The 16,148-nt window shown below is 37.7% G+C and overlaps 1 protein-coding gene across 1 annotated transcript in view; it reads right to left on the bottom strand.

Moving 5' to 3' along the window:
* Positions 1 to 10,752, bottom strand: part of LOC135212501 (glycogen synthase kinase-3 beta-like) — a 110,906-nt gene extending 100,154 nt beyond the window's left edge. Inside the window, 1 exon segment of the mRNA XM_064245993.1 lies at positions 10,185 to 10,752. Coding sequence (XP_064102063.1) covers positions 10,185 to 10,269 — 85 coding nt within the window. The 5' untranslated portion in view covers positions 10,270 to 10,752.
* Between the last annotated feature and the right edge of the window lie 5,396 nt (positions 10,753 to 16,148).

Below are 16,148 nucleotides of genomic sequence, written 5' to 3'. Positions count from 1 at the left end.
GTAGAGAGACCAGTGCCAGTGTACATGCGACAGAGAGCTAGAGTGACTTGTTCAAAAGCCAAACCCTTGGCGCCGGCACTGTCTTCCCTACGCGCTCTGCCAAAACTGTGCTTCATCTTGGCACTAGTCTTACTACTACCACCACCTCCACCCCCATCCCAGCAGTGTCACAGGTGCCAACATCCCATTTCATTTTTATGCCTCAATAGCTTAAACTCAATGCATCATACACCCACTAATCCCATACCTTCCCTTCACCTGCTCTATGCTGTTTTTACTTTGTGGGTTATGCAGATACAATGGAAAATTTGAAAGTTTTGTTGAGTTACACAGACTGACAAGTGACATAGAAGGAAATACACATTGAAAAAATGGCATTTAAAGTTTCCATTAAACCATGAAAATTAACTGCAATAATCATCTTCACAGCTAACAGCACGACCATTGTTTACAACACAGGTTCAATAACACCACTGCAAAAAAATTAAATAAATCAATAAAAAATAAATAAACAAACAAAACCAAGCAGCTAAAACAGGAGCATATAGCCACATGGGCCTGGAGAAGGAAGCCAAAGGCAAGAAGTAAAAAAAAAAAAAGTAGGACAAGCATCCCTATCCACCTAGCCCTCTTCTTTTAACCAAACGCAGAATAGGATAACTAACACAGAACTCTGATACTTAATTCTAAGTATAACATATATGAAGATCATAAAAATTAAAATTATTAGTATCAGGTTATGGGACAGAAATCAGTTGCAGGGACAACAAACAGCTGTGACAAAAATATGACAACATTAAGTTGAAAAGCTACATTGCCTGGCTGGTAATGTTGAAGGCTTCCATATCTACCAATCAATAAATAATAATAAAAAAAAAGAACTCCAAAAGAGAAATAAATTAATTTCCTTGCATTATAATTATATGAAAACAATAAAAGCACTTGGCTTCTGCAGGACCTAAAAATTATTTTACAGGGCTCTCTAGTGTTCCTCTCTTCTAATACATATATACAGTAACTGGATTTGTTCTCAGACTGCCATCTTCGCCATTACTAAGGCAGCTTGTGTGTACTTAGGATACTTTGATTTTTAGGTTAATTATACCCTAAGAAGTGTATTCTCCATCTATACATTTCCCTAGTTACTTTTGATCTAATCTAAGTTTTGCATCCAACAGACATCTGCTAAAAATGGCATACTAGGCCTCTTGTCAGTAAGAAATCAGAATGTAAATGCTACAAACACTGTTTTGTAACATGGCTTATCACGAACAACTTATGAATTCATCTGGGTATCAGAAATTAAGTCTCTCACGCACTTCAAACTTTGCAGCATGTCACAAGGTGCTAGCAAGCTCCCTCGCTGCATAGCTTAAATCCACAACTAGCACCTACATCCTCTATGCCTACCCAATTATAGTAGTTGCTGCTACCCATAAGGGGTTTGAGAGAGAACCCAGCATCATATGGCCAAGTTTTACATATATGTAGTGGTTTGAGTAAGTCACATGGAGAGTCAACAACTAATGGTATAAGATAGATAAAAACATAACCACCCCCTACAACTGCACTAGGTGACAGCAGCCTACAAAGTTGTAAAAAGAATATAAGAAATTGTAGCTACCATAGACTATCTTCATGGTAACACAAATGGATTAAAAACAGTCATTTATCACCAGTAATGGAAAACCTCCCATAAACAAGAGAATAATGCCATACCCTTCCATCCATATGAACTTGGAATGGATATAAAATTTAAGCTAAAGGCCAAGCACTGGTACCTATGAGATCATTCATCACTGAAAGGGAAGTTGAAGAGTAAAAGATATTAAAGGAGTAACAATAAGAAACAATCAATGGGAGAGGATGGAAAATGTGATGGAAGATAGAGAAAATGAATGGAGGTCTAGCTTAGGGAATAAAAGGATTACAGTTAGGGCCCAAAGGGATGCTGCAAATTAAAACCTCAAGCAATGCCTACAGTTCACCGTGTGACATGCACTGATGGCACTAAACCCCCCAAGGAGACAGTGGTGCCATTAGGAGACACTGGCAATCACAGGCTCTGTTTCTAAGTAACTAGTGGTATAAAGCACAGAAATACTAAATGAAGAATGAAACCTCAGACTACTCGAAAGCCCCCCACCAATTTATGGAAAGACGGATCATTTAATTTACCTAGCTTTACCCAGGAATCACTGTGACAACGGAGTCCTACATCTTTCCCACTGATTGGTCAACATCTTACCTTCTCAAGTCAACTTACTGCCTGACCATCAGAGCACCCATAGGGTCTAACACTTTAACCAATCCTTATTCCAACTTTGTCATGTAATATCTTATAAATAGCTTATTTACTGGGCATTCATACTTCATTCATATTTTACATTTTGTACTTAATCTCGGCTGATAATAAAACTTGTTATAATAAAGTACATATATAAATTTCACAATAAACAAAGATAATATGCTTGATAAAGAAGTCAATTTCAAGAAAAAAGTGAAGAAGAAAATACCAAAGAAACTGTTGAAATTCTCAGGACAAATTAAAAGAAAGTGCCAGAACCAAACACAAAGTGTGACCTTGCAAATAAGAAACCTGAATCTCTTCCAAACCAAATTGTCATCACTGTCATGTATAAGACAAGATACGGAAGTATTCAGGAGGCACAATACCTACACAATACAGTGAGGCAATGTCATGGATTCTATGTAGGACTGACTTCAAGTATTGAAGCAAAGAATACATTGGAGAAGTAACTAAAATATGTGCAGGCCTTCCTTATAACCAGTGCAGGAATCTGCTACAAAGATCTAAGGAACAAGCCCAAGATGTCATGGGCCACATCAAGAGCTCTAAGGAACAAGCCCAAGATGTCATGGCTCACATACAGCACTCTAGGAACAAGCTCAGACAATCATGAACCAGTGAACGACTCCATGTTGTTGTGTCACATGGCAAAAAGATTCTCCTGTTAAGAAAGCGACAAAAACTATTATGGAACGGTATTCAAAAGTGAATTTAATACTGGAGTTGCATGTAATGTTTTTGTGACTTGTAAAGGCAATATAAAACATTGCATGTAATGTTTTTATGATTTGTAAAGGCACTATAAAACACTTAAGTCATTTCCAAACAAACAGATAGCACTAGAAAAGATATGTAAAGCCAAACCTGCAGTAAAACATAAAACTTTTACAAGATCAGAGCATGTGGTCCTTTAATACACAGCCTACTGCAGACTGCACCCTAGCCCTCTATTTTGATTTGCAACAACCCCTCCTTACCACCAAAAGCTTTATCTGAATGTTTATTATTATAAGTGGAAGCTTAGGACTTACAAAAAGGGGATCTGTGATCTCAAAGAGTCAAGTGGCAACTATGTGCAAGCAGAATCAATTAACAGCAGAACCTGGATCCACTGAAATAAATTTCAAGTGTCTGAAAGTGCACCGAGGGAAAATCACTAGGGTGTGGATTATTAAGTGCTGTTTGATCATGGGAGGGGATGGAGTTAATTCAGTACTATTCCTACCATATTGATTCACACGAGATGATTCATCGGCACTGTCCATTATTTCCTGGTTGTGAGTCAATCATGTGCTTGTGATTCCACCCCTGGTTCCACTAAAGTGGCTTTTTGGCAACAGCACCATTGAAAATGGAGTACATAATCTTGAATTACAGTATATCTGAGGTGTAGTGAAGAAGTTAATCACTGATCTCTAAATGCCAAAGATATACTACTTAAAGGAAGGATTCCAATGAGTTTAGTGTGGTAAAGAAGTTAATCACTGATATCCAAATGCAAAGGAAGGATTTCAACGAGTTTGGGGTGTTGCAATTGCCCATCAGAAGATGCAACAGCAATCACATGAACTTCAAAGATGCCCAGGTTGCATGTTTACACAAACGCACTAAAATACTGCACAGGTATTGTGAAGTACAGGCAGTCTCCAGCTATCGGCAGGGATTCCATTCTCGGCGAGGTGCTGGGAAGCGAAAATCACCAATAACCAAGCATCTACAGTTTCGGTTATTGGCCCTTCTGTAAAGTAAGCTATGGCACCATAACTGTATTATCATGGGCACCTTATGGCGATGATAACAGAAACTCTGCCCTTTTGGCAACAAAATCACCAATTTTATGGTAGTAGACAAGCCTCCAAAAAAACTGGATTGCCATTAACCGGAAACTGCCTGTATTGCAATTTCATAGTGAATACTTCATTTGCTTAAATGAAAAGCTTTTTATACAAAAGGTTTCTTTGCCTCTTTTCATTTCCTTTCGTTTTTATTTCATGCTGAACAGAAAACCCAACACCTTCTGCATCAATTGATGTACAAGCACAACTGTACGTCTTAAAAGTGACGAATATTGGAGTAAATCAAAATATGTACTGTAAACAACCAACACCTAGCTTAACACTGCCAATAGTTCATTCAAAATCTTGCAACAACCTCTCCAGGTACAATATACCTATACCACAGCTTACCTCATCCAAACACACTACAACTTACTAACACTCAAACTATCCAAAGCTGTCAAGCACTATAAAGTAGGCATTCAAGATATATAAGAAGCCCAAAGTTAAATGGCAAACAAACCTATAAAATAAAACCGTCAGCCACCATAGCACCAATACAGCCCAATAATCACTCTTAATTCAAACCAAAATTTTGAATGCAATTAGTACATGCTGATACAGAACTAGTATGTACCTGTGACCAACCCCTAGTCAGTGATACCTACATCATAACCCTGGTCCAGTAATACATGTAATTTGAATTTTAAAACATTCATTGTGCTACAAGTATAGCACTCGACAAAGCAGGCAGAGTCTGCATGTCTATGCCTAACTCCAACCACAACCTTCCACAAGCAATTAGTGCGCTTCACCCGCTGCCTACTCAAGTCAAAATGCTTGTAAATAAAATCTTCCCAAATTTAAAAGTTATAAAATAGCTTCATGAGCTGAATATCTTAAAAGGTAATCATTGCAAGCAGGTTCCGGTTCTGTTTCTGTAAGGAAATACACTTCACAACAATAAGACACAGCATCCTATGTTAGAAAAGGATGCAAAAGAATCCTAAGCTAATATCGGTAGTGCAATAACATTCTAAAATGAGGTAGGGAAGCAAAAGCCCCTCCTTTATGGTATGGCATATTATCATTTTTGGAAAAGTAATGTTACAGTTTAAGCATGAATGGGCCATTTCAACTTTTACACTAATTTCTTTTCTCTTCTCTTTCTGTTTTTCTCATATTGCTACTCTGTTTTGTGTTATAGTAGAGTACTTTAGAATTGCTGTTACAGAAAATAAAGGATTTTCTGTTTCTCTTATCCACAAAAACCATTTCTTACTGTAGTTGCCTTGTATAATTTAGAAGGGGTACAAATGGAAGACATGCACTAACACAAGATGTGCAAAGTACGAAATAAGAGGATGGAAAAATCAAATTATATACAGCTACTAATTATAATAAATAGTAATCATTTAAAATAACCAAATCTAATATAACATGCTAAGTACAAATGTACACATGTTGAGCAATACCTGTATGCAGATTGGGGATGCTATTATTTTTAGCAATTGTCTCCATCAACACTAACTGATGATTCTAAATTAGGCATACCTTTCCATTCAAACCGAGAAATATGTGTACAGTATACCCAGAAACTCTATTACTGTACTTACAACAATACATAAAGTACATATATACCATTCATTTACAAATGCCATTGGTGATACACATTTTTGTATTGGCTTTGGTCATTACCTCTGTAATTGCAGAATTTTTTTTTACCATATCTGTTGCAAATGCAATTTGAGATGTGTAATATTTATTAGATATGTGTATGGCTTTTTTCAAATTACATATAGCACCATATTAATAACAAAGTATTTTTTAAGTTGTAGTGAGTCAAATAATCTGCGCTTTATTGCCTATATCTTAATAACGGCAACTACAGCATTAACCAATGATAATTGCTGTCAGATGCTTTTGTTACGCAACCAATCACCATTCCTTTTATATTCTTACGCAAAGTGGTGTTACCATCTTAGAATTTAAGAATTCTTGAATTTAAAAAAATAAATTTTTAAAGTCTCTGTTCTCTGATACACCAGTGTAAAAGATCAGTCCATGCATTAATTATCACACATTCCCTGCCAGAAATATGTTAATTAAAAGAAGTTAATTTCTCATGATACTTATTCCAGTCAGCTGTTAAATTATGAGACTTGTAGAATCAGTAATATGACTAGATGAGTTAGATTCAATTTACATCCCAATTTTGCAAGCTACCAATGATTCGTACAATTTTATGACATTCATGAGGGTTTTTTGGTTGGACCTGACATCCTAGGCTAGCACGTGGCAAAGTCAGGTAAGACCCTGTTGTGGTAAGGTCTGGCACCTAGGTTGGATTAGGTTAAATCATAAGAGTTGTGTAATGGTCATTTCTGCATTTCAAATGCTCACTAAGGTATTTAGTTATCGATCAATTAATAACCATAGTTCTCTCGGCGGCTCCAAGCTGAGGAGGGGGAGATACATTAACAAAACATTTCCAACCAACCAGTGTATGAAAGTACCTTTACTAGATATCTCCAGAAACATCATTAACACCTATTTGAAAAATCAAGTTTAAGCGCCAAATTCAATTACAGACAACTTAATTTTGCCCAAAAACTTCTAAAGCTACCTTATCCTAACCTAACCTGAAAGATTACGTCTCCCTGACTAAAGGCGGCAAACCAGAAAATTACATAAGCATCTTTGTCCTTAAAAACACAAAACCTTTGCCTAATGTTTTAATATTCTAGTCTTTTTATTTTTGATGGATAAGCTTACCAACATGCAAGGAACATGGGTAGTCTAGTAATGACAATGCTTCCAAATTTTGCCTGAATGCACTTATAAATATGTACAGTAAGTCCTCGGGTTACGCCGGTCTCACTTACGATGTTTCGTGGTTTACGAACGCGCCCCCTATAAAAATATAAAAAATAATATTTTGCGTCGTTCCGTCTTACGCGTTTAGCGTCGTAAGCAACGTAAACAAACGCGAACTAGTTCCGGGCGCACGGCGGAAGAATACGCTTTGTGGGGGAGAGGACGGCGTCGCTTCGCTACGCTCATTCCTCGCCCATACGCCATTTTGGTTGTTTACACTGCCTCTCTCTCCCTCGTGTTGTATCGTTTTTGTAACTTTTTGCTCTTTGTTATGGCTCCCAAGCGCAAGGCGGACTCTTCTGATGGTAGTGCATCGAAGAAAAGAAAGGCCATCACCATGGAAATTAAAGTGGACATTATAAAGCGATCTGAGAAGGGAGAAACGCCAACAAACATTGGCCGCTCGCTTGGCCTTAGCCGTTCGAACCGTTGCTACCATTATCAAAGATAAAGAGCGCATCGTTGAACATGTGAAAGGATCTGCTCCTATGAAAGCGACAGTGATAACTAAGCAGCGTAGTGGTCTAATAATTGAAATGGAAAGGTTATTGGTGCTTTGGTTGGAAGACCAAAATCAACGGCGTATCCCAGTCAGCCTTATGGTGATTCAGGAGAAGGCGAAAAGATTGTATGTTCTGCCTCACCTCAAGAATCACCTGCCTCAGCATCTCCAGCAACTTCTGGAGGTTCTTTTTCTCTTCACTAACCTCCCCCAGTCTCTCCAGCACCGCAGCTTCCTCTCCAGTGTGCAAGCCAATCAAATTAATAAAGGTAAGGAATTGTTCTCTCGTTGTTATTGATAGGTATTTACATTAAATCATGTGGTATTTTTCAATGTTCCGACTTACGCTGAAAATCGTGTTACGACGCATCTTAAGAACGGATCAACGTCGTAACTCGAGGACCCCCTGTATATAATTTACAACACTACCCAAATTCCAAATAAGATATACTTACCAGAATTTATGTATATATTTGATCAATAATTGGACAAGTAGCTAGCTATGCAACTTCATATTATCTATAAAATTTCACACATGAAAATTTCATATTAGCTATAATGTTTTTGTACAAGCTATGACAATTTCATACCAAACTGCTCTACGTAATCTGTCGGTGAATGGATGAAATTCATTACATATATGATATAGATATAAAATAATTTATGAAATGAATTTTATAATAATATTGTAAATAAACAGAGGCAATAATTAAAATATACCACAAAATGCAATTTTGAAAATCAAGGCTGCCAACATGACCTTACCTGCCAAACAAAGTAGACAAAAATTACTCAAAAACATCATTACATTATATATAATTTAAAATTTATAATAATGCATAACCAACATGAAAGTTAAAATTAAATGTAATTTAAAATTTATAATAATGCATAACTAACATGGAAGTTAAAATTAAATGTAATTTAAAATTTATAATAATGCATAACCAACATGGAGGTTAAATTAAATGTAATTTAAAATTTATAATGCATAACCAACATGAAAGTTAAAATTAAATGTAATTTAAAATTTATAATAATGCATAACCAACATGGAAGTTAAAATTACATATAATTTAAAATTTATAATAATGCATAACCAACATGGAAGTTGAATTAAAGACTACAAATAAAATAGCAATACCATAAGATTTCAACAATACGGCTAGGCTACTTGAGCTTGGTTTAGCTTTCATTAAGGTAGGTGCACAATTGCTAAATATGAAACGGACGTTTTGACTCCAACTCCAATACATATAATATTTTCTTATATATATACCTTTAGAACAGGCTACTAAAGAAATGAATAATTGTGCTTGGCATAATATTCATAACTGCAGTATCCACGCAGGCATACTCTAGCCTGTTAGGAAGAATTTTTCCAATTCTGCACATTTCCCCCCCGCCCCCAGAACCATTCCTCTATATTTACAAAAACACTCAGTTATTCATAAAAGTGTACATATATATATCAAAGGCTGACCTACTTTAGGCTAGCTAAATAATTACATTTGGAGTCAAGACAGACTCAGTAAAATTGCCACAACTTTAGTTAGGCCTACTTATGCTAGTTCAAGGTAACTAGGCTTATTAGTATAGGCCCTAGCTACCTAAGTAGCAATATTCGCCTTAATATATAGAGCCTACATATGTATCTGCAATAAACGAAAATGTCCTGGCCTACAAATACCTAAAATAATGACAGCCTCCCTGGACTCAGAGAGGCCTATTTTATATGGCCTATCCTAGCCTACACAAGTAGCCCTATCCTATTATTTAATGACCTACATGGCATTTAAGATAGGTTCATATTGTTCCTAGCCCAATATTTCTTGGCTTAGCATGGACCTAGGCTCTCTAGGCCTAGGATAGTGGCTAAATATAACTTCTTGCAAGAACAGGGTAGCCTAGACCTATACATACTTAAGACTACAGGCATAAAATTAGGATATTGAACATACAGTCGTAACCTAGCCTGGGCTACTTAGCACGAAACAGGAAACAGACTTTTGGGGGTATCTAGGCCTAGGATAGTAGCTAATTATTAATTTTAACGATAATGTAGCCTTGACCTACACCTACTTAGGCCTATGGAGATGATATAAAGAATATTAGCATACAGGGCTGCAGACTCACAGCCTAGCTCGGGCTACGTAAGGAGACTAGAGACATTGCATAGGCCTGCAGAAAAAGGAGAAAAGGGGGAAGTTATAGGCTAAATCTATATGTACTTAGGCCTGCAGGAATGTTAGGAATTCTATTAAGGTACTGAGACCTAGGGGCATGGCCTAGCCTGGGTATTTAAGGACACAGAACAGGCCTTGAGGAAAAGGGAAAGGGCATATAAGGGGAAGACTGAATAGACATAGGCTATCAGCTGTTTCGTCCCCCCCCCCTCCCCCCCCTGCCTCCTCCCGGAGCCACGGTGGCCCAAGGCCACGCCCAACCCCACACGACCCCCCTTTCGTGACCCCTGACCCCGATACCCGAAGGGCGAGGCCCTGGGGGCACGAGGAAGAGACATAAGCCGAAAAATCAAGTCGTCTGGAGGGAGGAGATCCTCCTTCACCTCCTCCCGGAGGCTCCTCTGCCCTCCCTCCCCCCCCCCCCCCCTCGCCATCGCTCGCTCATGACTCTCCCTCCCTCCCATCCCTCTCTCTCTCTCTCTCTCACTCGTTCACTTCTCTCTCTCTCTCTCTTTCTTTCTAGCCATACTTACTGCTGATTTTCATGCCAGGGAAGGACACGGAGGGAGGCCCCTTGTTGCCCTCAGCGAAGCTGGTCGTCCTGGGTCGTCCACTCATGGTCGCGAAGGTTCAAGTGGAGAGGAAATAAACGGAGAACCCTACGTCTCATTTCACCATCAGGAGGTCCATGTTTCCTGCTGCTTCTGCTATGCCACTGTTATCACTCTCATTTCACTCGGGTGGTCACTATAATTCGCACACTACGACGAGGAAGAGGCCATGGCCGTGAGCCCCGCGCAAAGAAGCCACGAAGGGCGTAGACATGAGTAGGAATTTCGTCGGGATTTGTGGTAAGGTTGCACTCGGGTTATTCACTGACTGATGACTGCTGCTGAGATGCGTTCCATTATTGATCCTTCGCAGCAGACACCTCGCTCCAGTTGCGCTTTTCGCCGGGTCTAGGGCCGCGGGCCTCCCCAAACTAATTTTTCCCACTTATTTTGGACGCCCTTCAATTTGCCAAGTCGAAAAACCGGCCGAAAAGGACGCCCAGGCCGAGAAAATATCGGTGAATGTGACGTCACGAAACCTTTCTCAAGACCTGCGCGATACGCCCGTCATTATTGGAACCGAGGCCTGCCATTGACCGAGATGGTGGCGTTCTCGGCCAATCAGAACGCCGTTTGGCATCCCCCGACAGCCAATCACAACCCAGATTCAAGTCAGACTGGCACTGGAAGGAAGATTGTTGCCATTTTCACCGGGTTGCAACACTTACGTGTAATATTCAAATGTCTGATAATTCAAATATAATAATTCAGGCATAATTCAGATAACATAGTAACAAAATGGCGAAAAATCAGACGTAAAGTGCGGCCGTGAAAATTAACAGAACTCGAATATCACCCATTTTATATTCCGTCCACCGTAAGGGGCCCTTTTCTATGACGTCATTGACAACTGAGAATCGATGAGCGCACACGTTTAATGAATGAACGTACACCTCTACGACGAGCCATTCCACCTGACATCTTTGGAATGTCAATCATTTTCCTTAAAATAATCCCACCTGAACAAGCAAGGTGGGGAAAATCCCCTTCTCACACTCTCCTCTCACTCTTTCTCTCCCTCGAAACACACACACGAGGCTGCTGCTGTTGCTGCTACTTGCTGGAGAGAGAGAGAGAGGATTCGAAAAACTCCTCTAAATTATAGAAGTTTTCCCGTCGCTCCACATGGGTGTTACTTTATCGCATTGCTCCTTAATGACATCATGGCTAGAGAATGTGGCGATTCTTACATATATATATGCCAGTTAACATTCGCCTGTCAGGGCGTTGAATATCGGTCTTATTAATGCGTAAATTTCGTCTTTTGGCGCCATAGATTTCATCGGTCTAAGGAACTTGCAAGTTGCATGTTGCTAAGAATGGAGGAGTTGGCTACTACAGGCATACCAGGGAAGGTTTTAGCCTAGTATACCATCCTAATATACTCTCTTAGTACACTAGAACTATAAATTTTATCTAAACATCGTGCAAAATTACTAGACGTTTCTATAGATCTAAACATTTTACTTTAATTTACGTTATCTACGTCTAGACATTCTGTCAATGGTTCACAAAATTAGACGCATGCGTAACATAAATGTCCTTTAATATCTATATATGTTAACCGAAGGGGAATTTTCTAGTTGATATGAAATTAGTCGGATATATATATGTATATGTATATACTATATATATATATATATATATATATATAATATACATATATTATATATATTTATATATATATATATATATATAGTTTTATTATTTCTGCGAACCAACTGTTATTTATATTAATAAATAGAGCCTTGATGCTGTGACGCCAGTTTTAGTAACTATAAATCAATCAATCATTAGGGATAGGTTTAGTTTGCTTACTGCATGCACGACTGGTAAGGCCTAAGTAAATTACCTTGTGTGAAGGGCCTAATTAAACCTTATAAATAAAATTTTCCATAATTTCTCACTGTGTTACTTAACATCCACCAACGCAGGCGTGGGACCTTCAGTTTCATCTCATGTGTAAATGAAATAGGCCTACATTTCGATTGTTGTAACCACTATAGTACCATGCGAGGAAATGCTAGGCCTATAGAGCACGCCTAGGATGAACTAATTTCAATTAAGAAGAGTATCGGGTGCCAAGAGATGTATAAACATGGCCGTAATGATATTTGCAGCCATTATCAAGGTTACTGCACCGGAAAACAACTTGTATCGTATCCGTCAGGAAGCATCGTCCAATGTCATCTCACCATGGGAAAACTTTCTCCGTTGCGCGGTAGTGTTTGTAAGCCAATGCACAAGCAGTTTGGTATGAAAGCATATTCTGATCTATTATTTAAAAAGGATCAGAAGGCATTGGGTAATTTTGTAAAAATAGGGAAAGAAATGTGCGTATCATGTAGATAAAACTTTAAAAACACCACATTGCATAATTGTGTAAAAGAAATAAGAACAAAGTAGGCCTTGTACCATGAGGAAAAGAACTTTCAAAACGTCAAATTGGATAAATATGTAAAAAAAAAAAAAAAAAAAAAAAAAAGTGGGGTGCGAGGGAAAAGGCCTAGTATCATGTAGACTAGAACTTTAAAAATACCAAATTGGACAATTGTGTAAAGAAAAAGAAAAAAAAAGGGATAAGACTAGGCCTAGTGCCATGAAGGCAGGCATTTTGAAACACCAAGCTGGAAAATTGTCTAGAAAAGGATAAAAAAAATTGTAGTATCACTGTAGACAAGAACTTTAAAAACACCAAATTGGAAATTGTGTAAAATTTTTTTTATAAAGAATAGCCTTAGTTTCATGTGTTATATATAAAAACTTTCAACACGCCCAATAAAACTTCATCTTTTAGTGAGGTACATTCCGTGTGCGTGTATGTGAGTTTTGTTAACTTTGAGAACAACACTTCAACATCAGCTTTCAGTAAGGGATATTTGTCTGTGCGTGTTTTGTTTTTCAATTGAGCATCACAGCGGGGTGGTACTATGTATATCTTCCAAGATCTGGGTTACCTTTGGTTAAAAATGGAATGATTACGCTTCTTCCATTTTAAGTAAAAAGTGACGGAGAAGATTACGACATTTCTTGGACTAATCAAGACACGGAAAATGCAAAGTTAATGGATAAGTTTGAGCCATAATTGAATAAAAAAGTAACTGAATACGTATAGCACTAAAGTGAATTTAATGTAGAACCACTTGACAGAAATAGTCGCAAGAGAATCTAACCTTAAAGATATTTTCTAAACTATTGCCAAAAAATTTCTTAAACATTTTAGTAGTAAATCCCGAGAAAAATTTGCAAAAGTACAAAATTTAAACGTGTTATTTAAGGTAACTAAACATTTTAAAACTTTTTTTTTCAAACTTTCCGATTCAGAAAGATCAAGAGCGGTTCGTTCATCTCTTTGTTGGACAAGCTGAGAACGGCTCGGTTTTGCTGGAAGTGACAGAAACGTTAAAAAAAAAATTTCACTTTTGATTCAAAAGTACACTCAGGAGTGGCTAGTTCATCCCCCTTTCAAGCAGACAGAAAGCCGTTCGGTCTTGTCCTGGATGCATTTAAAAAGTTTCAATCCTTTTTTGCTCGGATTCAGGACACGCAGCAGCAGATCGTTCATCTCTTTTTCAGGGAGGCACAAAACCGTTCGGTTTTGCTGGGTTCCTGCCCCGTGCAGCAATATACAAGAAAATTAACAACAAAAAAATCTAAGAAAATTCGAAGAGAAACGGGACTATGGGGGTCTGTGGCACAATTATGGTCAACGCGCCTACCAGATAACTGAGATTTATATATATATATATATATATATATATATATATATATATATATACAAATATATATATATATAATATATATATATATATATATATATATAATGAAGGTTCTAGGATAATTAGGCCTATGTGGTCTAATCATAACCGATGTGACCCGGGTTAAAACGGAAACACTAAATTATTAACAGCTATCATTTTATTTTTGTCAGGAACCAGTGCGGAAAGTGGTAAGAACATTTCAGAAAATTTAAAGTATATCACAAGCAGATGACATTATGAGGTAGTTATTGGATACCAAGACGTTTAAAGAGATGTCAATCTATCAATGGATATTCGAAGTAGGTCTGTGTTGTTTCTCAGGAGCTGGCCGTGGGAATACGGTTTAACGCGGAGAGAGAGAGAGTAACTTTCTTGTATGTATAAAAAAAGATTAAAATTGACTTTCATCAGTCGTAAAGATAAACAATAAATAAACATAATCATTTAAACACTTCAACCACATTAGTGTAAATTGGTGAATATGTTGGACATAGACCTAATGTCGGTTTCAAACTGGCATAGACGGTTTAGCGGAGCGATTAAAGAAACTTCAACGTTCAGTAATTATGATAAGATCACCATCTCTCTCTCTCAGTCATCACCATATATTTTTCGCCCCTTACAACACATTTATCTACACAGAAGTCAGCAGGAACCGTAGCAGGAGCATTACGCGTCTCAATACGAGCGGATGTAGCAGGAGCATTATTCGTGTGACGAACAGAAGTAATAGGAGCAGGAGCAGGAGCCACCAGCGGGAGCATTATTCATGTCAGTATAAACAGAGCCAGCTAGCAGCAGCCAGTCAGTCGTTCGGATCCAACCTCTTTAATTAATAATAGTCTGTTTCGAGTCAAGATTCCGGGGTATCGAACGAGGCCGTATTTTCACATCAAACGGATATATGTATACGTGAGATTCACGCCAACTTTAAAATAATTTTTAATATTTTTTTCTTATTATTTTTCCTTTTGTTTGTCGTCTTCCTCTGTTTGGATTTGTCCAAGGAAGGAAGGAAGTATAATGCGATAAATGTTAAATAACGTTCATTAGGTTTTTGTTGAAATAGTATAGGATGGAAATATTTTAATACAAACTTTTTTCTAAAAAATGCAATTGCCATGAAGTGTCTAAGAGGCCTATAGGCCTAGGATAGAATTGACAATGACAATTATGAAAAAGTAAAAGAATATTCTAGATTTTAAATTAAAAAAAAACTACTATTTATTTAATGGTTAAATATGATTTTCAAAAAATTCATATTACAAGTATTTATAAGTTATGAAGAATTCAAATACAGTAACAAAATTATTTTTTCCAAAACATAGAGTTGTAAGAATAATTTTGTAAAAATTAAAGGTTATTTTCTTTTGTCCCAGCAAAAGAATTCAAAATGAGATTATTATTCTCTCTCTCTCTCTCTCTCTCTCTCTCTCTCTCTCTCTCTCTCTCTCCACACACACACACATCCTTGAAGGGCTTCTCTCTGTTCTTTGTAACTTCCTTTTCACTTCCTGATCGCCTAGTGCTGCAGATCTCTGGGTCACAGTCACCTACAATTTCTAGTCGTTCTTTCCCTACCGGTTACATTTCTAACAACCTTCTAAACTTATCATCTTTCCCCATTTTGAATCGTCATATCCCTTCATTACAACCTCACTCCAACCTCTGTTGCAGCGGAGTTTTGCTACGGAGGGAACATAGGCCTAGGGCGAAGATGAGCGCCTGTCAGAAAATGAAGTAACTCATTTGACTAAGTTGAACCGATCGTAAAAAGGGCCTTTAAACTTTGCGCTAATCCCTTCTAGTCAATTTCTTTATAGGATTTAGCATATTCCCTGATAGAATTTAATAGGATTCCAGTCGTGTTCAAGAGCGTTTAAGGGCGTGTTAATGCTTCCTTCGATTCTCGGAATTGCGGAGACCCCCGAGCATTTTTTTTATTTTTTTATGGAGAGTTTTTGTTTTTTCCTCCTCTCTCTCTCTCTCTCTCTCTCTCTCTCTCTCTCTCTCTCTCTCTCTCTCTCGAACAAAGACAACAAATAATTGCTCTAATCGTAAAGAATGGTTCGTTGTTCCATGATATCCTATACTTGTCCAAGAACTCTTTATCTTTTTTTTTTTG

The sequence above is a fragment of the Macrobrachium nipponense genome, chromosome 41 (genome assembly GCF_015104395.2).
Source record: "Macrobrachium nipponense isolate FS-2020 chromosome 41, ASM1510439v2, whole genome shotgun sequence".
Lineage (NCBI taxonomy): Eukaryota > Metazoa > Arthropoda > Malacostraca > Decapoda > Palaemonidae > Macrobrachium > Macrobrachium nipponense.
This window is presented reverse-complemented; position numbering and strand designations above follow the sequence as displayed.